General features: G+C 41.9%; 5 protein-coding genes across 9 annotated transcripts in view; 3 read left to right on the top strand and 2 right to left on the bottom strand.

The window, feature by feature from the left end:
- Positions 1-603: 603 nt before the first annotated feature.
- On the bottom strand, positions 604-5,092 carry cnot2 (CCR4-NOT transcription complex, subunit 2; the record flags this gene model as incomplete). The annotated part of the gene is made up of 11 exons (XM_010765883.1): positions 5,014-5,092; positions 3,899-4,027; positions 3,719-3,791; positions 3,384-3,531; positions 3,051-3,233; positions 2,840-2,919; positions 2,227-2,352; positions 1,868-1,992; positions 1,631-1,748; positions 1,116-1,272; positions 604-665 (listed from the first exon to the last, which is right to left on the bottom strand). Coding segments are annotated over exons 2-11 (1,189 nt in total), but the record flags the coding sequence as incomplete, so codon positions are not given.
- A 2,121-nt stretch (positions 5,093-7,213) lies between these two features.
- Positions 7,214-8,038, top strand: lrrc10 (leucine rich repeat containing 10). The gene has a single exon (XM_010765894.1). The coding sequence runs from the start codon at positions 7,214-7,216 to the stop codon at positions 8,036-8,038; it is 825 nt and encodes a 274-aa protein (XP_010764196.1).
- A 1,694-nt stretch (positions 8,039-9,732) lies between these two features.
- LOC104967456 (seipin-like) lies at positions 9,733-12,569 on the bottom strand. Its single transcript, XM_010796953.1, has one exon. It carries the CDS (start codon positions 12,269-12,271, stop codon positions 10,997-10,999), a length of 1,275 nt encoding a protein of 424 aa, XP_010795255.1. The 5' UTR covers positions 12,272-12,569; the 3' UTR covers positions 9,733-10,996.
- A 30-nt stretch (positions 12,570-12,599) lies between these two features.
- fnbp4 (formin binding protein 4) lies at positions 12,600-20,957 on the top strand. Of its 4 annotated transcripts, none has more exons than XM_010797142.1 (17): positions 12,600-12,669; positions 13,253-13,330; positions 13,424-13,539; positions 13,640-13,814; positions 14,146-14,293; positions 14,448-14,550; positions 14,638-14,982; positions 15,102-15,291; positions 15,416-15,534; positions 15,618-15,722; positions 16,035-16,168; positions 17,152-17,312; positions 18,754-19,058; positions 19,172-19,289; positions 19,726-19,919; positions 20,122-20,279; positions 20,419-20,957. In XM_010797142.1, exons 1-17 carry the CDS (start codon positions 12,666-12,668, stop codon positions 20,507-20,509), a joined length of 2,544 nt encoding a protein of 847 aa, XP_010795444.1. In that variant the 5' UTR covers positions 12,600-12,665; the 3' UTR covers positions 20,510-20,957. The 4 variants fall into 4 exon arrangements, with proteins under 4 accessions (XP_010795444.1, XP_010795373.1, XP_010795516.1 ...); XM_010797071.1 differs by having other exon boundaries at positions 12,606-12,780; XM_010797214.1 differs by lacking the exon at positions 13,253-13,330 and having other exon boundaries at positions 12,606-12,669.
- Positions 20,958-21,279: 322 nt separating this feature from the next.
- The window catches only part of agbl2 (AGBL carboxypeptidase 2), a 7,131-nt gene continuing 4,216 nt past the window's right edge, over positions 21,280-24,194 (top strand). For both annotated transcript variants that reach the window (XM_010797395.1, XM_010797470.1), the window contains exons 1-3: positions 21,280-21,366; positions 22,234-22,359; positions 22,691-22,864. In XM_010797395.1, the coding sequence (XP_010795697.1) occupies positions 22,248-22,359; positions 22,691-22,864 (286 nt within the window). In that variant the 5' untranslated portion in view covers positions 21,280-21,366; positions 22,234-22,247. The remainder of the gene's footprint in view (positions 21,367-22,233; positions 22,360-22,690; positions 22,865-24,194) is intronic.

Raw genomic sequence — 24,194 nt, forward strand, 5'->3', positions numbered from 1 at the left:
AAAAAAAAAGAAAGGAGGCGTCTGAGCTCATGCGGGACCCGGCAGATACTGTCTAAAATACTGCCGTGATGAAACGCAAGATCATGATATCAAGGATTATCTCTGAAACAGTATGGAGCTCAAAAGCTTTCTCTCTTGCCGGTTATACCACAAGGTGAGTTCCTTTTTATATCCAGCTTCTTCACACACATGCTCTCCAGTACAGGTTAGCTCTGAGTGTTAGCGATGCTATTGTAAACACCGACCATATTACATCCAAAACAGTCGGGCATTGTTTCTGATGGCAACTTTCTGATAGTGCCGTTGGTCCACATTTCCGATATTACGTCATATCGGACGCAAATCTGGATCTTTTCCGTTGTACCCCCGTTTTTAGAGATTTGGGTACGGAGGAAAAGAGAGAGGGTTTTATTTTCTGACGCTGCCTGAGTTCCCTAACACACCAGGGACACATCTTTATGTATAAAAGACATCAAAAAGTGCATTTTGCATGATAGGTCCCCTTTAAAAGCTATTGCTGACTGCCAATTGATCACTAAATGAAGGCAGGTATTAAACATTAAAAAGTAATCCTCCCGCTTATAATTCACACGAATGTCTTACCAATGTCTTGAGGTCGACATGGCGACGAGGCCCAAGGCGAGGCGAACTTAGGGTACAAGTTTCTGTCAGGAAAGAAAGCTGATGTGAGTTATTGACACTGGACATTGAAACGGAACAATTTCTAGACATTTTTCATATAAAACAGATATATTGGAAATAAAGTAAGTGAAGGTTATGATAAATGTTATTTTTGGGACAAGAACGTTTAAAGAAGTCATGCATAGAGCCAATTAAGAGCCAAATATGTCCCACTGTCCAAAATGGCATGTCAGCTTAAATAAAGAGGGGTTAGGGTTAAACTAAGATTTATTCCGTGAAAAGAAAACTTCATGCAATTACAACCATGGAAACCCTGTGTATTCATCATGTTTTATAGGTTATGGAACATTTAAATGGGCTGTGGTGTTTCATGATGGGGTTTTTGGACTAGTTCGAATCATTTCTAGGCCATACACCTGGTGGCTAAAAAAAACTTAAATGTGACTGTATCGAGGGTAGAACCTCTGTCTTACTCTGGTGAGTTTAAGTTGAGTCCCAGTGTCGTGAGGTCACTTCCTAGCGCTAGATGGACCATCCCCGGATCAGTCTCTGCCGCCCGGATAAACGTCAGCAGGCCAATCATGCCGAATTGGTCCGTCACCATTCCTGAGGGAATATTCGTCACCCGACCTGCAGCAGCCGGATAATTCAGAGTTCAACAAAGCGCTGGGCTGCGGACTACACTTAATACTTACTGTCAAATACATTACCTCCATATATAAAACCCACACTTTGTGCACGTATTGGAGAGCAAACCAAGCCAATTGTTTTTTCTTAACATGTAATGGTCACAGACAGACTAATGGAAGGATGATAATGGTCTGTACCATTTTGAACATATTCTTTGTGGTTTCCTCACTGCAGCCTATCCAATAATTATCTAACCCCAAATGCAGGGTAGAGAGCCCAACTGCCTCACCCAAGTTGTGCGATTAAGAAGGGATGTCTCAGTGGAATTGGAGCGATACGATTGGCTGAGGAGTCTCACCATCGGGCAACACCTGGATCCCTTTCTTCTGGTTGTTGTTCTGTGCTGAGGTCGTCTTGTCTCCCGGGAACTTCGGTCCATCTGCATTCGATATGCTCTTGGTTACGGAGTTCAAGTTCTAAAATCAAAGAAAAACAGTTATAAAAATAAAAAAAGAACAATATTTTTTTAAAACGCATGATGATTAACAGACATCCTTCCAGATTGTGCTTCAGACCACCAGTCGCTCACACTTACAGTTTTGGCGTCATCGTTGCTCAACGAGGGGTCCTTATAGTTCGGGCCAGGCAGTGCAGGGAAGTCCTCGTTGTGGATGGAGAAATCCTGCGTCTGTTCTGTTGAAGCCTTTGTCACCATGCCAACTTGATGATGGACACAGTGAAGCAGAGATTATAATTCCCCGAAATGTAATGAGCAATTAATCACAACAAAAAGGTCATCACAAGCTATTCTGTGGATGTGCATTAAAGCAAAGCCTTGGCTAGTATTATCAACCCAATCAAGGAGCTAATATCTATTTCCTTTCCTAGGGGAACCTACTTCCTATAGCTTTATGTGTGTAACAGTAAGACACTTTCTGCGGCCTAATGGCCTACCATAAGGAGCCCGTCCAGCCAGTGGGTTGAGCACCGGTGTTGGGTTTCCCGTCCCTTCTCTCCGACTCCTGTCTGCTAACGCAGGGAAGTCTGACAGATCCAGTCCCGTTACATTTTCACTCCCATCTGCAGTAATAGGAAGGTTAGGAACTTGTAATGTCACCTTCAACTCTATGTAACTACTTGAGATTGTAATTGTATTAATAAATAGCCCACCCTCCCCTGAGTAATAACTGCTGACTAAACCAAACAGCTCATTTGTACAATAGTTACCTACCGTCAGTTTCAGCAGTCAAAGATTAACTTACATTATGTCCAGAAAATCAATGTATTTTCACTAACAAATACCAAAGTTTGATTCTAACTCTGGCCTCGCGCTGCCGGCACTTAAAAGCAGTTGTGCCTCTTGCTTAGAGAAGACACTGTAACTTTATTTTACAGTGAACCAGGTGATCACATCAACGGTCCTGAAGCTCCTCCAGCAAGGTGTGTTTATGTATGTAATCCTCACTTTGTTTTAATGTATTCAATTTAAACCACAGAAGTTTTTGCTTGAATAAAAACCCCAAACTAATGATCCTTTGGTATACCCACCTGAGGTAAACACACTAACCTGTGCCATTGAAGATGCTGCTCGATAACGAGTTGGGCATCCCAAAAGCCTGATTTCGATTCATACCAAACCCCGACATGCTGCACAGATGAAAGAAAACAAAACAAAGCATGAGCTTCAAAAACAGAACCTTCCTTAAAATCAAAAAACATGTATATTATAAACTGTAGGGAACAAAAAGAACCGCAGATCACTACAAAGACCCGTCTACCTGTTTATGGTGAAGGGCTGGCGCGCTGGCTGCTGTTTGGGCATACAGATGATACTTGGCGAGCTTCGGTTCGGACTGCCCAGCCCGGAGCTGCTCATACTATTGGTCCTGCCGCTCATCCCAATACTTTGACCGACCTGAGAGTGGTTTAGCATGTTTCTCGTGTTCATTGGCAACGACCCCCTGTTAAAACATCAACAGGTCAGATTTAGAGCTCACGTCATGTGATTTGCCGTTCTATTTCCAGGTTATTATTTATTGTTATAAGCCACACAAGTTTGAATCCAAACTCAGTTATCAAACTCACAAAAAAGTGAGCACTTTTATACTAACCTGCTTGGTGATGGAGGGGTATGGAGGGACATGGTAGGGACCCCCGTCGTGGGGGTGATATGACTTGGTAACTGCGAGCCTTGCGTTAGATTTCGGTTTAACTGAGGCGTACTATTCCCCATGCCTCTTACTGAGAAGCCGAGTGCACCTTCAGAAAAACAGGGAGAGAAACAAATACTGTCAGACCCATCAGACAAGATGTCTCTGCAATGTGTCCTGCATTCAAATGCAAGTAGGTTTTAAGGTTTAATAAGTCTTCCTGAGCTAAACTGGAATGATGCAAATATGCTATGAGAAAAATGATTTGTGAGTGTAAAGGAAAAAACAACACTTACTTTGTGGACCGTACAAACTCGCACCAAGCTGCGACAGCTGACCCGACGACGATGGCGAGGGAGACGACAGCATCTGAAGGAAAACATTTGAGGACTAGAAAGAGTAAGATAACTAGAAAACATCTCCAATGGTGTCAACACTTGAAATGAGAGAAGTTTGTGAATAATGGCAAAACTCACATCTTTGTCCGACCGATGTGGGAACATCGACTGCTGGCTGTAGTACATGCTTTCGTCCGAGAAGTCATTATCGACTACCTCAACGAACTCGACAAATTTCTTTCTAGCACCAAACATGCCTTATGTCACCTGAAGAGGGAGAGAGAGCAGAGCTGTTGTCAAAGATTTGCGAGGGAAGGAAGTATGGTCATGGGCCAAAAACTGTACAAACAAAAATACAATGTTTCAGTAAATTGACAATTATAATCTAAATACACCAATTCCACTTCAAAACATCAAGTTAAAAGCATCTATGTTGTTTTTATAACAGTAGACAACCTATCATCTGGATGTTCCAACACTTTACTGATATTATCAACTTTTATAAACAAAGGACACGGTTTTTCATGAGTGCACATTTTAATCAAATTCAACTTTCTGAATGCATCATTTATTTTCATTTTTTCCATAAATCCCTTTAACACGTTTTGCATCTTGTGGATGTTTAATAAAAAGTTTTGAACAGTATGTGTGTATACTTTTGACTGATGTAAACGCATTAAGGAAGAACATTACGATATTCCATAAGAACACACTTTTCATCTCATCTGAAACATGTATTAAATAAGCTGGCAGCTCAATTATTTTCCTTCCTTAACTACTATGCTGAATGATGATTTCCAAATAGATTAGTTACCTAATTTGACACTGTTGAGAAATGTACCAGCAGCAAGGCTAACATGCTAGTTAGCCAACTCCAGTGTAGTTAGCAAGCTAAGTGCTTGTAATCAATCTGTGTTAGCTTAGCAAGCGGGCTGCCTTAACAAGGAGCCAAGTACCACAACATAACGAAACATTTCACACCAACACACAGCGACTTGTCTACCAAGCAGCGAGCACTATAAGGCAGTAATGTGGGCCTTTTCTGCCTACATATAGCCAGTCAGCTGTGCTTTTTCTCGGCACAGTTTACGCTCCGTTTGCAGCAGCAGCAGCTACAATCTGCTTAAGCTAAAGGCTAACGATTCGGTCTGTATCCAAACCTGGGAAAACAGCGACGGAAATCGCTTATACAGAAGGCCTAATTATGACCCAAACTGTGTTAATATGACTACAAATAAGTAAAATATCCTCACCGCATCAATTTCCCTTCTCTACGTTAGATCCAAGATGGCTGTGTGTATTCACAATCGAAAGAATGATAGCCTTTACCCTCTGACCTTACAACCGGCTGACCACTTCCGTACACAAATCTGAAAATATGAGAAAGTGCACTCCGTTAGTCCCACAGTGACTAAACAGACACCAAGAACTGAACAAAACAAAACACATAGAAAAGTGTTTGCTTTTAGCAGGGAATATAAATAAGACACCGCCGTCTCTACCTCCTTCCTGTGATCATAATAACGTGTCTTTGCATTACAATACTGTGAAGCTGCATTCAATACAGACATAATATGCCTCTTTTATTAACATTGTCAGAATATCCAGATAAAATATGTTTGGTCAACTGTGTTCCTCAAGATATTGGCATTAGATTCCGATTTCAAGCAGTTTTTTCTCAGGGCCTACCAACCAGGCAAATTGTCCACCAGGGGACCCTAAAGTTCCCTTCATTACTTTGTATTAACTTGTTTTCTAGTAAGTACTTCTAAAACCCAATAAGCATTTTTTGCTACATATTTCCCCTGACAGGTTAATTAGCAAGATCCTCAATTATTGAGTTGTTATTATACATATCCTTTTGTTGCAACATTTGAATTAGAGTGACCATGTATTGCTGCCTCTTAGCTTTTAAGTAGGTATGATTAAACCTGAAGGCTCATGGACCTTTTTTTCCACCATAAATGTGGACTGGTTATGGCAGAAAAAGCAGGTCGAAGATAGAATTAATAAAGACAAAGGGAAATTAATAAGACATGTGCTCCTCCGGCTATTACATATAACATTTCTGGCACAAAAAAGGTTTACTAGCGTAGTTACATTGTTATTTCTGTGTACTTGGTATGGGTTGCACTGTTGCCTGCTTGAGGCGCCCACGCAGTGGATAAGGGGAAGGACAAGTGCTAAAAACAGTCTGTCAGTGAGTTAAAACAGACAAGGGCCAAGCAGTGTACCCTTCTGATAAGGAAAATAAAATTCCTTCTCAGTATTATCTATTTGGAAAATAGCCCTAATGAAGGTATGCAACATAGCATAGTAAATCACACCTCAGGCAGTGCAGGAGTAAACCCTGCTCCAGGAAAGCTAAATAGGACATTATATTGGGCTTTAATGCCTACATTGAAAACTGAAATATGAGCACCTGCATTCGGAGGGGTATGGCACTGATGTCTTCACTCAACAATGATTGCACAGTTGATGTTCAAACAGATGAAATGTGGCACTGACAAAACACAGACCTGCAGAGCCATGCACCCTCCACCACACCTCACTACACCTTTCAGTTTTCATGGGGACCTGTAAATTAATTTCCCTTCCCTTCAAAAACACCAAATCATTTACTTCAATTGAGGTCAGAGTAAAACACAAAAAACTCTCTCCCTGTGAACATTGACAAATTCTTGAAATTATTCCACATTACAGGCCCACTTGTCTGGCCCAGTGGAATAGACCCAAAACTGCGTCTGGGCCAGATTATAACATCATGTAAATGACCTTCGCTGCTCTTTCATCACAACGCATGGTTGCTTGTACCCTGCCCCTCCCTTTGTCTCCCTCTCCCACCTCTGTCATCTCAGAGAAGAAGGGGGGAAAGTCATTAGGCACAAATGGGGAGGAGAGAGTAGCTAGTGGTTGCTATCGCCATGAAAGTCAGGGCAAAGCTCAGAGCCACTGAGCGATATGAGAGGACTACACTGGGGAATATCTGCCCTGGGAAAATAATGTTTTCAGCCCATTAAGTTGGATAAACAAATGGCTTACTGTAGGTGCTGAAAGGCGTGGACACCAGCAGGAAAACAGTGGAAAGTAAGTGTTTTTAATTGTCATACGATCATCTTTACGCTTAATATGGTCTCTGTTTCCTTGCTGATGGTTGTTTTCTTTGTTATTTTCATGGCTTCTCTCACATGCAATGGTGTACTTCAACGTCATAATCAAGTTATTTCTGATACATGCAGTCTCATATGCTAATGCAGTACAACAAAGATGCATTACATTGTTGCAACTTTGTTTTGTTTCTCTCAAGATCAATAACTCCAGAAGGGCGGTGGAGCAGCATTAATGGGATGCCATGATATTTACTTGAAGACGCCAACTGCCTACCTCAGTGAAACCCTTTGTCTGGCACTAAATTGATGAGGAGGACCAGTGGTGTTTCAGAGGCTGGTAGAGATGGGTAATGCCATGCGGAGCGTAGTTGCGTTCATTCCCTCAGAGCGCTGTCAACGCTTCTTGGTGGGGGACCTGAAGGAGATGCCACTTGATCGGACCCTGGACCTCAGCAGCCGGCAGTTGCGTCGGCTACCTGTTGCTGCCTGTGTTTTCGGTGAGCTGGTAAAGCTCTACCTGAGTGATAACAATCTCAGCAGTTTACCAGCTGATCTGCAGGGCCTGAAGAAGCTGCAGCTCCTTGCCCTCGACTTCAACTGCTTTGAAGAGCTCCCTGCAGCTGTTTGCAGACTGCCTCAGCTGAGCATCCTTTACCTGGGCAACAACAGGCTCTACAGTCTCCCCAGAGAACTAAGAGAACTCACAGAGCTTAATACTCTGTGGCTGGAGACTAATTGCTTCACTGTTTTCCCTCAGGTGATTTGTGAGCTCCCTAATCTCAAGACCCTGCACCTTGGTTATAACCAGATACAGAGTTTACCAAGAGAGCTTGGGGTGCTGGAAGAGCTGAGAAGTGTCTGGATTGCTGGGAATCAGCTGGCAGCGTTCCCACCAGTGTTGCTGGAAATGCACTTTCTAGCCGTCATTGATGTTGATCGGAACCAAATACGCTACTTCCCCTGCCTGTCTCACATGCTGGGGTTGAAACTTGTCATCTATGACCACAACCCCTGCGTTAACGCCCCGGTGGTGGGCGAGGGATGCAGGAGAGTCGGGCGCTGGGCAGACAGCTCAGATGATGAGCAGGAAGATGATGGGTCAAAAGCAGCAGGTGACACTACATTAGAGGTCACAGAGGTACACCATGAGGAGGAGCACAACATTTAGGGTCAACGAACAAAGTGACTTGAAGCTGTGACGAGGCGTGGGTGACATTCAAGTGGAACACTTGACGCTAAGTGGTGTGTTGTACACAAGGCTGATGGCATGTGGTCTATATATGGTAAAGGAAAGTCGTTGTAAAAACCATGTAGGTCAAAGGGGATTTTTGATAATGATTCTATAAAATGTTGGGGCCTTATTTGAATTAGCAAAACTCTGTAAATGGATTCAATGAAAGCTTCAGTGACATTGGAAATGTAACACCAACATCAGATGTTCTGTAATTCAAACATTTATTTTATCTTGTGGTATTAAACATATATCTTGTGATCTTTCCAAGTTGTGTACGATGAATCCATCAGAACTGGCATTTGTACAGTATGTCGACTTGATCAACTGTGCAAAAGACTTCTGTTAAATTGACAGCGCAGTTGGTCGGTATGGCAGAGATGGTGGAAATAGAAAGGATTCGTTACACTCGTCTTGTTGAATCTGAGTATGAGATGATATCTGTACCTATACTGAGGCCAAATACAGTGAGGTTTTTAATACAAGTGATGGATGGTTTTAATACAATTAGTGCACTCCTTATCCAGACCAATGCATAATTCATCGGATAGATTGGGGCTGTGGCTTTGAATAAAGGCTGCTAATGGGCTTCAATATCTTCAGCATGAGGTTCAGATTTGAAACAGATCGTAAATGCACTTTTCCAATTCCTCAGCATACCAGGAAAATCTTCTGCTAACAACATGAAATGTCATCCCACAATGTATCATTCCAGGGATTTGGAATGCTTCTTAACGAAGTGTAGGAAAATAAATTAAAAAAGGTTGCACACCAGCCCTTTTCCTGGAAACGGGATTATTTCTCACAGCATGAACACACTAAACTACTGTAAATTGAATGAAAGAACTATTCTATTTCTCTGCATGTAATCCTAGAGGTTCTACGAACATGACATAATTCTAAGTTATACAAATGCTATTCAGTGTGTGTAAAATGTACAAATCTCGATACTGTTACAGTGCCCCCTAGCATGCCTAAATTCAAAGACGTCACTAAATGTGGATTTTACAGTACTCTCTGGCTCTGGGTGTGACTAATAACTGGGCGCAGCGAGGGGCACTGTAAAATCAAAAATGGTGTTTTCATCAATGTGTGTTAATATCAAACTTGATCAATTCTCAATTATCTTTTATAAATTGTCAATTGACAAGATTAGTCAAAACACTTACTGATTATTAACCTATTGAGGATTTTATCAGCATGATATGAAAACATATTTTTAAGGTTTGCCTTATTCTATTATGTTCAAAAGAAAGGACTTTATCGTATTTGTATATGTGGTGTTTGGAGTAAGGAAATCTTTAATTATTGTTCGATAACCAAAATTCGATAATTCAAAGATAACTTTGTTTTAGTCATTGTCATGTACACTTTAACAAAATAATGAAGTGTATTATTATTATCCATTTTGTTTGAAAAAACGGTTACTGTTTTAAAAAATATTCTGATTTATTAACCTATACATTATCAATATACACTTCTATGAGAGTAATATAACTAATGTTTTTATATGGTTGTCAGATTTGGGTTTCTAAATCTTAAATAGTATACAATCTCATTCCTTGTAGGACTTTAATATGTTGCCACCACTGTTAAAGCACAAAAATGCAAAGATATTTGCAAAAACAAAGTAATATTTTGAAGCGGCTTTATTGTTTGACAGGAATGTCACCCAAACATAAACAAAAAGTTCATTTTTGATTGTTCAACACATGCACGTAGAGACAGTATAACTTTAGGTCATTTGCAAGAATATTACTCATGGCACAATCCAAATGTACTTACTATGATTACATCATATTTTACAATATATTTGGATCCGAACCCTGTGTAAACACAACTTAACTGAACTCAAACTCTTGAATACATTTTTGCTTTAACCATAAACCTCCATGTGTTAAACACCTTTACTTTATAGCTCTCACAACCAGTATTTCAACAAAGTAACATCACATACTTTTCCTTAATATTAAATACAAACATGGTTAATTGACAGACATATATTACTTAAAAGATCCATCTTACATTTCTTGGTGATTTGTCGTTATAAACAAATAAACAAATCCCGACTCGAAATTGCAAAGTTTCAACTGCACTGTAACATATACTGGATAGAGAGGAATGATGATGATGCAATGGACACCAAGTAAAAGCGTTGAAACGTTCACTTCATATGCTGTGGCTGTAAATCCACCGTATTTACTGACACAAAATGCCTCTTTTTGCAAGCTTAAAATGTATATTGAATCACAACATGTTCTTTATTTACCTCAAGCCAGAAGCATTGCACATATTTCCTTTATGGGATAATTTTCCAAATCTAATTGGTCTGAGAGAGCCTCGGTGAATCACAAGGCTTGGTTTTGTGGTTTCTCTAAAAGGGTGTGCAACATTCTTTCATTCATTCAACCATTTTAAACTTCCATTTCAAGTACGCTGAAGCTACATTAGAACCCTGTCTACTGATATTTGACCTGGTAATACAGAGAGTGCGTACAGGCATAGAAGCAGTAAAACATGGGCAGGTTCAACTAACTTTAAAAGGGTGTATTACAATATTTGTGGAACAACTGAATAGTAATGCCACATTCCTGTAGGCATTACAATGGAATGTGGTATATCCTGCTATAGGCTTCATGAAAAGAAAGATGGAAAAACCCAAGACTTGATAAGTGCTGTACACAATAAGCAGAAAGAAATGAGAAGAGCTCAAAGTTGCAATGAGGTAAAGTCTTCTCAACACGAGATAATAAGCATTAGTTTGTTAGCTAAAACAACACAGGTATTTAGTTATCATGCATCTGCATCCATGCCGATTCATCAGTGGGTTTGCTGAAGAGTGATGCAAAATGGAGCGTATACTATTGGTGCTTAGGTTGTCTGCAGCGGCGTGGGTCACAGGCTCATCCAGGGCCCGGTTCTCTGTCGCAGGGTGTTCTCACCCTGGGAAGGCAGCTGGCATCCCTCCAACCCGTCTGAGCCGTCTTCCCCCGTGGGCACCAAAGAGTCATGAGACCCTTCCTCTGACTCTTCCTCCTTGGTGTCCGGTGCATCAGACCCTGAGGCATCTGGGATTTCTGGGGGCTCCTTTGACGATGCTTCCACCACCGTGTCATTTCCCTGAAAATCAGAGGCCTCGTTCACAGAACCAATCACTTGGGGAGAACAGAGGTCCTTCTGTGAATTTTCCTTATCCATGCGCTTCCGGGCCTCCTCTCTCCTCTGCTGGATTCGGGTGTTGTCCCCCATCATAACCCTTACTCTAACTTGGTCTGGAGGCCAGATCCCCCCCCAGATAAACTGCAGGTAGCTGAACAGCACAATGGCACTGAGGAAGGCAAAGTTGGTGGCCACGCCGATGACTGCAGATGTCAGGGGGAAGTTGTACAGAACATATCTTATACCAGTGAAGAAAGCATGGATACGGAGTTGAGATGAGTAGATCTGCACTCGTTTGGACTGGATCTCAATGACTGCACCAACAGAGGGTTGATAAGCGTTTGTCTTGTAGTCTGAGAAGAGCTCGACCTGAATGAGCTGCTTCTGCTCAGACATGCCAGTCAGAAGGAAAGGAGAGAACAGTAAAGTGCCCAGGCTCTGCAGAAGGCTGGATCGGTAATGCAGCATTGTAGATCGGCCCACTGATGAGACAATCTTCCCGCCCTTGGTGTAGCAAGACATCTTGACCATGAACATGCCCAAGTGTTCATTGACAGGGGATTCGGGCATCTCTAACTCTAAAGACACCCGATAAGGCTGACCGTAAGCCATCACTTGGTCCCTCTCGTTCTTCATGAAGGAGATGTTGGCCATGGGGAATGAACAGAGTGCGGACTCCGAGGCATCACAATCTGTAGTGTAGTAGAAGTGCACAGGGGTGGAAAAGCTCACAGTGGGCATGTAGGAGTAGTAGAAGCTTCCATAGAGAAAGATGGACACCCATAGTAGCAGAAACAGGACACAGAAGAGGATGCCAGCCTGCAATAGTGTCCGCCGGGCTTTGAGGAGGGTCACAGCTGCAACATCCTGCATCCAGTGTAGCACCGGTCCCATCGTAGCACCCATCGTGTCTGCTCCGGACCGTTGTTGGCTCCTTGTTTGTGAAGTTGATCGTCCTTCGAGCCCCCTCGACTGCTGCTGCCTCCTTGGTGGGTCTTTATATTCATTCATCGGTGGGCGTCTTCCCTCCGAAACTGTGAAATCGCTTATCTCCAGCCTCCCATGTCTGCTGAAATAACAACACACTCACTCAGCTCAGGTTGAGTTTTTTCTTGTAAAGCTAGATTGCTTTACAAATGTAAATAAGCTAAAGTTACTCGGCAAAAATATCCACGACTCCGAAAGGTGATTTAGTTGGTTTTAATTGTCTCCCAGACTCGTTTGGTGAGTTTCTAAGCTCGTTAGCAACTCAGCTAGCCTTTAAACATAGCTTCTGCTGTACACAAAACATGACCCTACGAACCGGAAGCTGATGTTCTCTTTCTTCTGTGCCTCTCCGGAGCAGCAAGACAGAGCCGCAACACCGACGCCAGGGAAGGGAGCAGACCCAGACTGAGAGACTGCGATGGGTAAGAAAAGTCGCCTCACAGGCGGAGCGGTCGGTCGGAGAACGATCCTTCAGCTTTCACCTCCCGGGCTCCGCGGTGGAGAGAGGGAAGAAGCCCCCTCGGGATCTGATGGTATTCTTTACTGTTACCTCAGTGGCTTGTTAGCGACAGGCTAGCTGAATCCTAAATGCGTGAGGTGTGCAGATAGGGCCCATCTCGTAAAAACGATGTATTCCACTAAATGTAGCTGCCACATTAATAACCTTTCGCGAAAAAAAAGCTATTTTACGAAATATATCTCAATGATAGTCAAATGTTAGCTTATGAAACGAAATAATACATTTTTATTTTAGCTATTGGCTAACATGCTAATAAGTAAGCAAGCTACTTTTTGTGAACATGCCAAAACAGGCCTATGGGAAATCACTGGGCCAGCTTAACCACATGTAATGAAACTCCCTAATTAAAATATACTGACATTTAACTTGCTTTAGTAGTGTGAGTGTGGTGTCTGTATGGGAGAATGGCGTTAGCTTCTAGCTTAACTAGCTCTCTGTAGCAGCTGTTTAGCCCAATGCTAACCTCTGGGCTGACATTTTTGCAGACGAACAGGAGGGTAATGGACTCAGATTCGTGAGAGATAGAATAACAAACATGAAGACTCCCGCAGTAAAGGCCACGGGTAAGAGTAAATGTGTCTATGCGGAGCTGTTTTTCTTTATCGTGCAATGGAAAACGTTTTGATCTGACACAGTTGTTTTGTGTCCACCTGTAGAGGGTTTGTCCTTGCTTGGAGCGTATGATGATAGTGATGAAGAGGATGATGGAGACTCGCAGATTGTTGTGGCGAAGTCAACTGACATCGACAGTACATTGGCTAATTTCATGGCTGTAAGTACAATTTGCATAATATTGTATTGATTTAGAATTAAACAAATAGAAAATATAGTTGTCAGAAATGTAAATTAATGTTTTTCTGATCCCACCACAGGAAATTGATGCAATCACCACCCAGCCAAATTCAGAAGATGCAGCATCTCATCCTTCAGTCCCAACTACCAACCCACCCAGACCTGAGGGTAATGCTCAACAGCCAGCCGCCAGTGGGGAACGGGACCAACAAAGCAAAGAGTTTGAGTATAATACTCAGTGCTCACTTGCTGGAGGTAACTATCTGTTCTTTATTTTGGATCAAGGGTTCAAAGCGTGATATCCCACGTATTGACAAAAGACCCTTTTTAAGTATCTCTGTTGTATAAAACTCTTCTGCCATCTAGTGGTTCTTTTGGTGTAGCCTACAGTTTGTGCCCTAGCTAAATGATTTATCGTCATAACAGTTAAATTGCATTTCACAGTATTGCCTTAGTGTGGTACATCCCCAAAACATATGGTGGATGTATCTGCTTGATACTATGGTATTGGTTTTTAGCAAGATCACCTAAAATATGTCATGATCTTGTTTCAAAGCGTCTAATTTATATGTTTTTTTTTTTGCAGTTGATGTCGAGATGGGAGACTGGCAGGAGGTGTGGGATGAGAACTCTGGCTGCTACTACTACTGGAACACTCTGACCAACGAGGTGTCCTGGGAGCTCCCGAACTATTTAGCTGATCAGATGCAAATCCGCGGGCAGTATGCCAACAGGTAGGAAAAACTGAAAGAGAAGCATTATTATCACAATTTAGTAATAATAAATAAATCCTTCTAGTTACAACATCTTAAGTACAGTTATTTTCACTTTTTTGGATTTGTCTTCAGTACAGCAAGTCAGTGATGTATTTCGTGTATTTCTTTGTAGCTCTAGTCTCAACGGCAATGGCACTGCACATTCAGATCATCACACCAAAGAAAGTGTTGCACCTGCTACAGCCCCGCCATCAGTGAAAGAGACCAAAGTGAAGGCAAGTTTAATTTAAGTGCAACACAAATGTAAATGAGCTTGGCTTATGTCGTGTTTAATACATCATGCTCATATTTCTTTCTTATAGGAGGTAATTGAGAGTGTTGTCGGCCTCACAAGTGAAGAGGAGGACCGCCGTGGAGTCGCTGCATCTCTGCTTGGTCCGCTGATCCCTACTGAAGTGAAAGAAGCAGAGGAGAAATGGAGGAAAATGCTACTTAAAAGCTTGGATGAGCCTGAGGACAGTTTGGATTCTGATGGAGATGGTGTTCGCCCTGCAGGATCCCCCTCCACCCCTCGGTCAGACCCTGACCCAATCCCAACTACCCAGAAAGATCCTTCTACCAAGAAGCAGTCGGGAGAAAACTCTGACGCTGAGGAGGAGACGGAGGAAGACACAATAGAGCTGGAACTGGCTCTGGAGAGGAAAAAGGTGGGTTTTAAAGCAGTATTTGATTACTTGCAGGAATAATTTCAACATATATATATATATATATATTTTTTGTGCAGCAGTGTTTTGACATTGCATTTAACATGTTGTCTGGATCTTAGGCTGAACTCCGGGCGCTGGAGGATGGTGATGGGAGCGCAGGGGGCTCCAGTCCTTCTTCTGAGACGAGCCAAGAACTTGGTTCTCGTGTCCCTTTAGTGAAGAAGAACAGGTGGAAGACTGCCTTCCCCTCTCTTCCCAGCCCGGAATCCAACAGCAGAGGCTCGGACCTACAGGACAACGCAGAGACTGGTGAGAACAAATAAATAGACATCATGCAAGGTGGCGTGCATGACAGACATATTGAAAGAAACATAAATATTGGACTTATTAATTGTTTTTAGACAAAAACTTAAACATCTTTTGTCTCTTTCAGCTATTCCTACGGTCCTAGAGAGCGTTGCAGAAGGAGAAGACAAGGACATTGACAGTTCTGAGGAGAAAACTGTTGCAAAGCCACCGGCTAAAGAAGAGGTGGAAACACCTGAGCTCAAGGTAACCACAATGTTACCATCACTACTCACAATAATATGATATTTCCTTTTTGAGACATGTTTTTAATGATGTCAAAAATGTAGTTTCAGATTGGAGAACTGGCCAACACCTTAACCAGCAAGATGGAGTTCCTTGGGATAAACAAAAAGGCGATTTCAAACTTTCAGTTTCTTCTGCTACAAACTGAGGTGAGAGAACATTTTAAGGCAATACTATCCTGGCCTCCAGTTGATAACCCACATCTAAAATATTTAATGCCAATTTTTTTCACCTTATCATTTAATGATACATCTCGTGTGGTAGTAGTTAATATTTAAAATCCTCATAATAATCTATCACAAGGTGTCATTCTCGAAAATTACTGTAATTACTCTTTCATGTTACCCATCTATCTTGTGGCTTTTCTGTCTCGATGCATCTTTATCCCTTTACTTCTACTTCTTGCGCTCTATCTAACTCTTGTGTCCTGTCCCTCCCCCTTCTCTTTCCCCCCCCCGCAGACTCGGATTGCTGACTGGAGGGAAGGCGCTCTGAACGGGATCTATCTTCGCCGCAGGCTTCAGGAAGCTGCCGAACACATAAAATATTACGAACTTAACGCGACTCCTAAAGGCTGGTCCTGCCACTGGGACAGGTACGCGCTCCTTACCTTTCACATCTCTAAACTCCTTCGTCCCCCAAAAATCTTACCGTGTGACTACACCCTTCTCAGGGCCGAGGTTGCAGACTTTGTTACATGACTTGGGGAGAAGCTTAACCAGTCTCAGAGGATCAGAATACTTGCCAGAAACAGACTCTTCAGGTTTCTGTGATGCAATCCTGGCACATACTGATAAGGGAGCATCCACTCTGGGCCAGACGGCTTCCTGTTAAATATTCCTGCCACAGAGGAAACTCCCTGCCCCCATGACAGACTCTTAAGCCCTTTGTTGTGAGGGCATTTGTAGACTGATTATGGGTCCGGTCAGTGGAAAATATGGGAGGGGGGAATATGGTAGGAAGGTTGGTTGTTTGGGAGAGTTTTGAACTTTACAGGACTACAACCACCAGAATGCAATGCAGCAGAGTGATGCCGTGGAAGCGAGGAGTATCACGCATCAAATAAAAGGTGAAGATGGAGCAATGACGGGATCCAGCAGGTCAGACCTACTCTATTTCATATGTCTTCCTGTTTTTTTTTATATTCTTCTTTCTGATGTTAAACCAGTTGACTGTGCTTGTCATTTTTCTGAACAATGGTTGTTAATGATTCATAATGGTGCTTCCTCCCTGGCGTCTTCCTCTGTCTGGGAGGGAATGGTTGTCTAAAAAATGGAACAAATGTGACAACCATGGTGTGAGCTGCTGAATGCTACTTTCAGGACCTAGAGATGGTTTGAATTGCTTTCTTTGATTTTGAGAGCAAGGTGGGTTCCCTATCCACATCCAAAAGCACTCTCTAATTGGGTTTTTTCGATTTGGACGGCAAAAGTCGCTGTCCTTACCAACACTCCTTCCCTTTATTGTGGCCTTTATGTCCACTCTTGCCCCTCCGTCCCAGGGTATCATGCCAATCAGCCAGTTGCAAGGCCAGTCATTGAAACTCTTGCCTTTTATCTCTCTTGTCCCAATCTTTAGAGAGCACAGGCGGTATTTCTATGTGAACGACCGGACCAATGCCTCCCAGTGGGACTTCCCGAAAGAGGAGGACAAGGAGGAGGATCTGAAAGATACCCAGACACAGACATCCAGTCAAGGGGACAGCAAAACATCCTCTGCATCTGCTGGTGGGGTCACAGGTCAGTCTATTACTACTCCTGCTCCTCCAAAGACCTGGGGCCTCATTTATAAAGCCTTGCGTAGGATTGGCGTGGGAAGGTTGCTTACGTAGGACAAAGCAAATACGCACCGACACTTTCCGATTCATAAAAGACTGCGTACGGCACATCTTATGCCGGTTTCCCTTTTTATAAATCACAATCAACTCGAAATGCGGCGCAGCTTTTGCGGGATTCACGTAACGCCCATATTTACCTATAAATAGTCAAAGAAACGTCCATTCATTCATTTTGACTGACTGCATGAAGAAGATCGCAGGAAAAGACGACGGAACAGCTGAAAAATACATTTCACACCGTGTCAGATTTTGGTTATTTTGGGGAGGTCGAGATAAATCATATTGTTTGGTGGATGCAGTTTAAACCAGAGTAGCAGCATGAGAAACTGTAAGAAATGATCGGGGAATCCCTCCGGAGTGGAGTCATGACGACTGGATCTGAATTATGTTTTTGTATTTGATGGTTTGTGTCCCAGCTGTCGATCAGCAACTATATATCCATAATCCACCAGTTAAAGGAAATACAGCTTATGTGTTTTTGTTATATTAGCTGTACAATTTACCACATATGGTGTTCTTAGTTTCCATACCTCCTGTGTTTTACGAGCGACTTATCAAGTAGGCGGCGAACGGCATAAAACATGATTTAAACGTGATGGTATATAAAACCATGCTCGTATCTATACAACAACAACCTATAGAAAGGGCGTCAGTTTAAAGTAATTCTGTCCTTCTGTTTACCGCATCATTTATGAGAATACATTTCTTAACTAGAGAACATCATCGAGGGGTGATCAATAACATTTCCGTATATTTATTTCTCCAAGTTATGTTTTTGTGTGCACTGAGGAGTCTCATTAAATCATTTTAAGATTGGCTTTAATCAATGTTTGAAAATGAATTCTTCATATATGATAAATGAGAGGTAACATTTTTTTTATGGTATTATTTCCACATATTTATCTCCATTCTTCCTTCTGCCAACGGTGTCGCAGTTGCTCGTCTCTCCCGTTGTTGTGCTTAGTGCGTACGCATGGGTCAGAGTTTGCGTGGTGGGCCGCACATTTTCCCGTCAAGTTAGGTTTTTATAAATCGCAAACAGTGCGTAGAAACTGGCGTACGCCATCTTTTGTGCGTACGCACCGTTAATTAATGAGGCCCCAGCAAATTGACTAAGATATATAAAATGTATATTATTGCTCCTTTTTTCCAAGTTTGTTTCCTAATAAATATATGCATGGGAGTGAATATTGTATTGATGAATTAAGTGCATATCATGTGACTAAATGCTATTCTAACAATATAATGGATACAAGTATAAATATATATTTGTATTATTTGGAGGGGTAATCTTTGGTATGATAATAAGTTCAGTTTTTATCTTTCTTTTTTTAAATATCCAGGATCTTGTACCTCTCCCTCCACCGCCCCACCAGATCCTCCTCAGCCCGGTGACACATCCCTCGCTCCCCCATCTCAACCTCCGCTTCCTGACAGCCCACCACCTCCACCTTCCAGTCAGCCTCCGCCCCCCCCCCTCCCCCCAGGCTCACCGCCTCCACCCCCTCCCCCTCCTGACAGCGATGAAGAGATCATGGAGGTGGAGATGGAAATGGATGACGATGATGACGGGGAGCCGCCAGCCCCCGGAACGGAGCTAGATGGCAGCGGCAGGCCTCCTTTACCTCCAGGCACTGCCAGCATGAAGGTACGGGAGTAATCAAGTTTCTTCTTTAGTTGGTGAACTCTTGGTAATGTTCACCTACAAAATTCTAATAAAGAGGACATCCTTTTTTAACTCTTATATTTCTTGTCACACAGATTCTGGAGTCGTCTGGGCCCTATGGGAAGGGTCAGAAACGTAAAGCCGGTCAGATGAATAAAGCCATCACTATTGGCAGCAATGCTATCCTCTACACTCAACCTGCCTTCAGTGCAGGTAAAACATATCCCTACTAACCATCTGCAGTTACAGTTTGTGTGAATCATAATGGCACAAATAACCGTGTGCCTAAACAGCATTATTACTCATCCCCTGAAACAAGACTAGAGTCCAATCTCATTGTCTTTAACCCTTTGTATATCTGTCACTTGTTAAAACTTTGGAGCTCTTACCATTTTCTTGTTTGTATATATAAATAGTAGATATTTTTGTCATGTTTTTATTTTTCTTAATATGCGATTCAACAATACATCTAGCAAACAACTTGAGGGGAAAGCTTCTTGGTAATAAACTAGGTTTATAATTCTGTTTTGTCATACTTTCTTTTTGTGAGCACAACAGTATCACACCTCAATAAGTCAGTGTTTAAATTCAAAGTGTAATTGCAATACTTTCAGGTGTTTACTTAATAAAGGTTTCTCTTTTTCTGCAGCCCCTCTAATGTCCGCTGCTGCCTACTGGGGCGTACCGGCTGTCCCTGCTCCATTGGTCCCTTGTGAACCTCCGGCCCCCCCCCTCCCTGCTCTACCTCCTCAGCCCCCACTGCCCCCCTCCCAGCCGCCCTCTGAACCTCCTGCAGCCAAAGCTCTGCCCACAGACAAGACCAAGAAAGTGAAAAAGGAAAAGGTTAGTATTGCAGTTAACATTTTACATGGAGGGCAGTAAATACAATTCCCCAATATTTTGAGGATTATTTTGTTCTATTGTTAACATTCTGTATTGGTTTTCTTTGCATGTAAAGTTTACACATGCAAGCCATCCTTTCAATCCATTGCTTAAATATTACATACAAAACAAACAATTCTGTTATTTTTCTTACTATCTATAGACAAAAAAGAGTAAGATCAAAATGCCATCTCTGGTGAAGAAGTGGCAGAGCATCCAGAAAGAGTTGGATGAAGAAGAAAAGAGTAGCTCCAGTGACGAGGACAGAGATCAGCTGAACAAAAGGGGTATCGAGGACTGGAAGGTCCAGCAGCTCATGACGTAAGTTTATGTTTTAAATATACTTTTTTTTATAGTTGTGAAGATGTGGTTGAACTGTTCTATTGAGTTCTCCTTGTTTCTTTTGATATTTGACATGTTTCATCTTACTAACTCTTCATTACCTGTGTTAATCCTACAGGGGAAAAGCTTCTAAGAATGCCAACTTTGAGTCACTTCCAGATAACTGGCGCGACCGACTAAAGAAACGGAAGACGACGAATAAGACGTAACACCCACACTGGGTCATACACTGCCCATTCAGCCTTTCTCTTCTTTCTTTTTTTGTTTATCCACTACAACCATTACTTAAAAGTCATTCTACCCCATATTATGTTTTGTGAAATGATCTAGTGACTTTCTTCATCATTTGTTCTTGTTTATGATGGAGACATTTAGAGGCCATTCTCCAGAGGGGTTTGAATGTCTTTGTCTTGGTTTGTAGTCACTATTGTAAACGTGCCAAAAGTTTTGAGTCCATCGGAAACAATTTTTTGTATAGAACCCACAAAGATGACCGCAGTTTTTTTTGGAAGGATTGTCTATTTTATTGAGCATTTTTACAACTCTGTACATATGTATTATGGGAGAAGCCATGTTTTTGGAAGGGCAGGAGGGGTCACTGAACTTGTACATTTTGTAAAAAGTTAATAAACTGTTTTTCCAAAGCCAGTTATTTTTCTTTGGCTTTCATGCGTTTTTATTTTATTTTATTCCAACTAGTTATTTTTTCATACTTTGTTTTTTAAAGTCCTGAATAAAAATGAATAGAACAATTGTGAATAACCTACATGGCGTTAATTCATCTCTTATAATAAACAGGATAACACGGTTTTCCTGCACCATAATACACTTCCGTCCATAGAGAGATATACATTTTGAGGATTTGTAAGGAATAGTTTCCGACCCATTGATTTGCGCCACTGCTTCTCGTCTCCATGGCAACAGCGGTGTTGTTGAGAGGACCTGTTGCATGGAAACATTGCGCAATTCTGGAAAGAGGCTTCCACTCCTGCTAGCCGCTATGCTTTCGCTCTTATCTTGTGTCTATAAAAGGAAGTTAAGCTTGTGTATTTGAAATGTAAGCTAGGTAAGTGTCTGCCACTCATTGATAACATGTCAGAGAGCTGAGATATGCTATCTATTGTTAATTGACGTAGCTAAGGAAAATGTTAGCAACTACAAAACAATGTTTGCGCGCGTGTCATTCATGAGTGCGTAAGTGACGACCAAGCTGCATCTGTAGTTAACATGCGGAATTCATGCATACAAAAAACAGAAAGTAAGGTATTAGCGTTAACGCCATGTAACGGGATAAGGAAGACTTTTATTCCGGCATTTTACTTAGAGAAGAAAGGCAACAGACGATGTGAGAAATCCACTCAGCATCTCTCATGTGAGTTTGGTATCTCCGTGAATTCGCTCAGAAAAAGTTATGCTATTAAACAATTTTACACGTGCTTGCTGAAGTTATAGCCTACTATACAGGGATTTATACGGTATGAACACATGTTTAATAGTTCAACTTCAGGAACTCTTCCATATTTTAACATTACTAAGTGGTAATTTAGCAACACATCCATCCTATTATTAGTTGGTGGATGTGTTGTCAAATTGTGACCTACATTTAGTAGGCTTCTAAAGTTTTTACATCATAAGATGTCTGAAAAGCTTAATATCATGGATTTCTAGCATTTGTAAGAAGACTAAAATGTGTTGTAGCTGATATTCTATGACAAAATGCCATTTTGGCATTGGCTTCAAAACATCTCTATTGGTTCATGATAATATAATTCATATTTTTAATATCTATCTATCTCACACAGAGGAGATTGACAATAGTCGATTTTGATCCTGACAAGCCTGTTTCGATGTAGTGGCCAGGACAATGTGTTCTTACTCAGTTTGGTAATTAATACATAGAACATTCATGACTTACATTTTTTCAATCTGGCAGAGAAAAGACCAACCATGGCCGTCTCTGCCATCAGGAATTGGTGGAATACCCACCAGTTGGACAAATCTGACACCAATGACTCCAACACAGAAGAAGACGAGGAGGAATTAGCAGGGAGGAGGCAGTGTAAGTTATTTTCATAAACGCTGCATTTGGATACATGCTATGTGCACTGGGTTTTCCTGTTAGAAAGGAGGTGTTGTCAAACTTGTATTTGTTGCATCCCTTCCCCAAGGCTAGACCATTATATATTAAACAAGCTCTTTCACGACTTGAGATAATGAAAGCATTCAGGTGGAGCATAATCCCTTCTTAAATGAACAAGCTTGTGTGGTCTAGGTGAGGTAAGGACCCATAGGGGCAGACCTAATGAAAAATGTATACCCATAGTGCACCACTGGCAGAGAATGAGTGGAAAGACAAGTGAATTGAAGGTGTGATTCATGTCTCCTCTCAGTAACTATAAACTTAAGTCAGACTCTGCGGACCAGACAGCTGCTCGTAGACTTTGATGGCGGCCGGCCTGTTTTGAGTCTCAGGGCACCGCTGGACCTGGTTAGCTTCCCATCCATCTCCTGCCCCCGGTGGCCCATAGAGTGTGAGGTCATCAGTGACATCATCCAACACATAGGTAATACAACATTTTATTGAAACCATTATGTTGCTAGGCATGTTACATTGATAGAATGTAACCCGGACTATTTAGCCAACCAAAATGTCAAGGTAAGGGTACTTGAAGGGGGGTTTCACATTTCATTGTATGCAACTTAATACCACCACTACATCTCTAAGTCCAATGTGTCCATGTCCTTTTTACGCTGCGATATTTTTGCACAGCTTTAGTTACTTTTCATATTACATTTTCCATTCCCTCCCTGTCCAGGGAAACCCATCCATTCCCAATTTGGTGATTAAGAATCTGAATGTTTCGGATAAACTGAAGGACTTTTAATAATAAGCCGTAATACACTGAACAAAAATATAAATGCAACAATTTAGTTTTTGCTCCCATTTTTCATGAGCTGAACTCAAAGATCTAAAACATTGTAATGTTAAGGGTAATGTTGTAAATCGAGTGGCCTGTGTTCGTCGTCCATAACATACGCCTGCCCATAACCCAGTGGTTCTCAAACTTTTTCTGTCAGGCCCCCCCTTTGGAGAAAAAAAAAAGTCGGGCCCCCCCAACACAAATAGTCAGGCTCAGTGGCGGCGCCAGAGATTCTATTTTGGGGGTGCTGTGGGGTAGCTTGACGTTTCATAGAGGGTGCTCAAACATTTAGGGTTTCCCATTAATGTACTGGTCGCTACAGTGGAATGTTCTACTGTAACAATCCCCACACACACACACACAGTGTACCCGCGACTGTTACAATGAAGGCTCGATAATCAGCTCACGGCATATAGGTGTAAGCAGGGGTAAAGTGTTATTTTTATAGGTGGTGTGTGGACCTCACATGGGGAGGTCAGGGGGCAAGCTCCCCTGGGAAGATTTTTAAATATTGAAGTTAAAAGCATCAATCTGGTGCACTTTGAGAGCAACATGAAGAGATCTATGGATACATCTCTCAACACCCATTTGAAACAGAACTGTAAACAGATTTACTTTTTCTTTATGGATATTTTACAAATCACTCCCTTTTTAACGTTATTCTTTTTTTAATGTCATATAGTATTTCATACCTGTTTTTAATTTATTCTCTTATTTTTTTATAACTATAATGATCATATAAACGTGGGGCCTCGGAGGGCATGGCGCTCTAGCAAACGAACAATCGAAGACCACGATCGCTGATGGCGATGTGCCGTATAATTCTCGAAAACAGTTGTTGTTCACCTCCTCTCTAAGGAGGAGCAGTCTGGACTCGTCTGAGCTGCACTCGGATTCCTGAGAGGGTACGACATAGGTCACCCAGAGTCTTGCAAAACCAGTGGTAATTACATTTTTGTTAATAAAGGCTCCC

Source organism: Notothenia coriiceps, unplaced genomic scaffold (genome assembly GCF_000735185.1).
Source record: "Notothenia coriiceps isolate Sejong01 unplaced genomic scaffold, NC01 NC01_scaffold00000290, whole genome shotgun sequence".
Taxonomy (NCBI): Eukaryota; Metazoa; Chordata; class Actinopteri; order Perciformes; family Nototheniidae; genus Notothenia; species Notothenia coriiceps.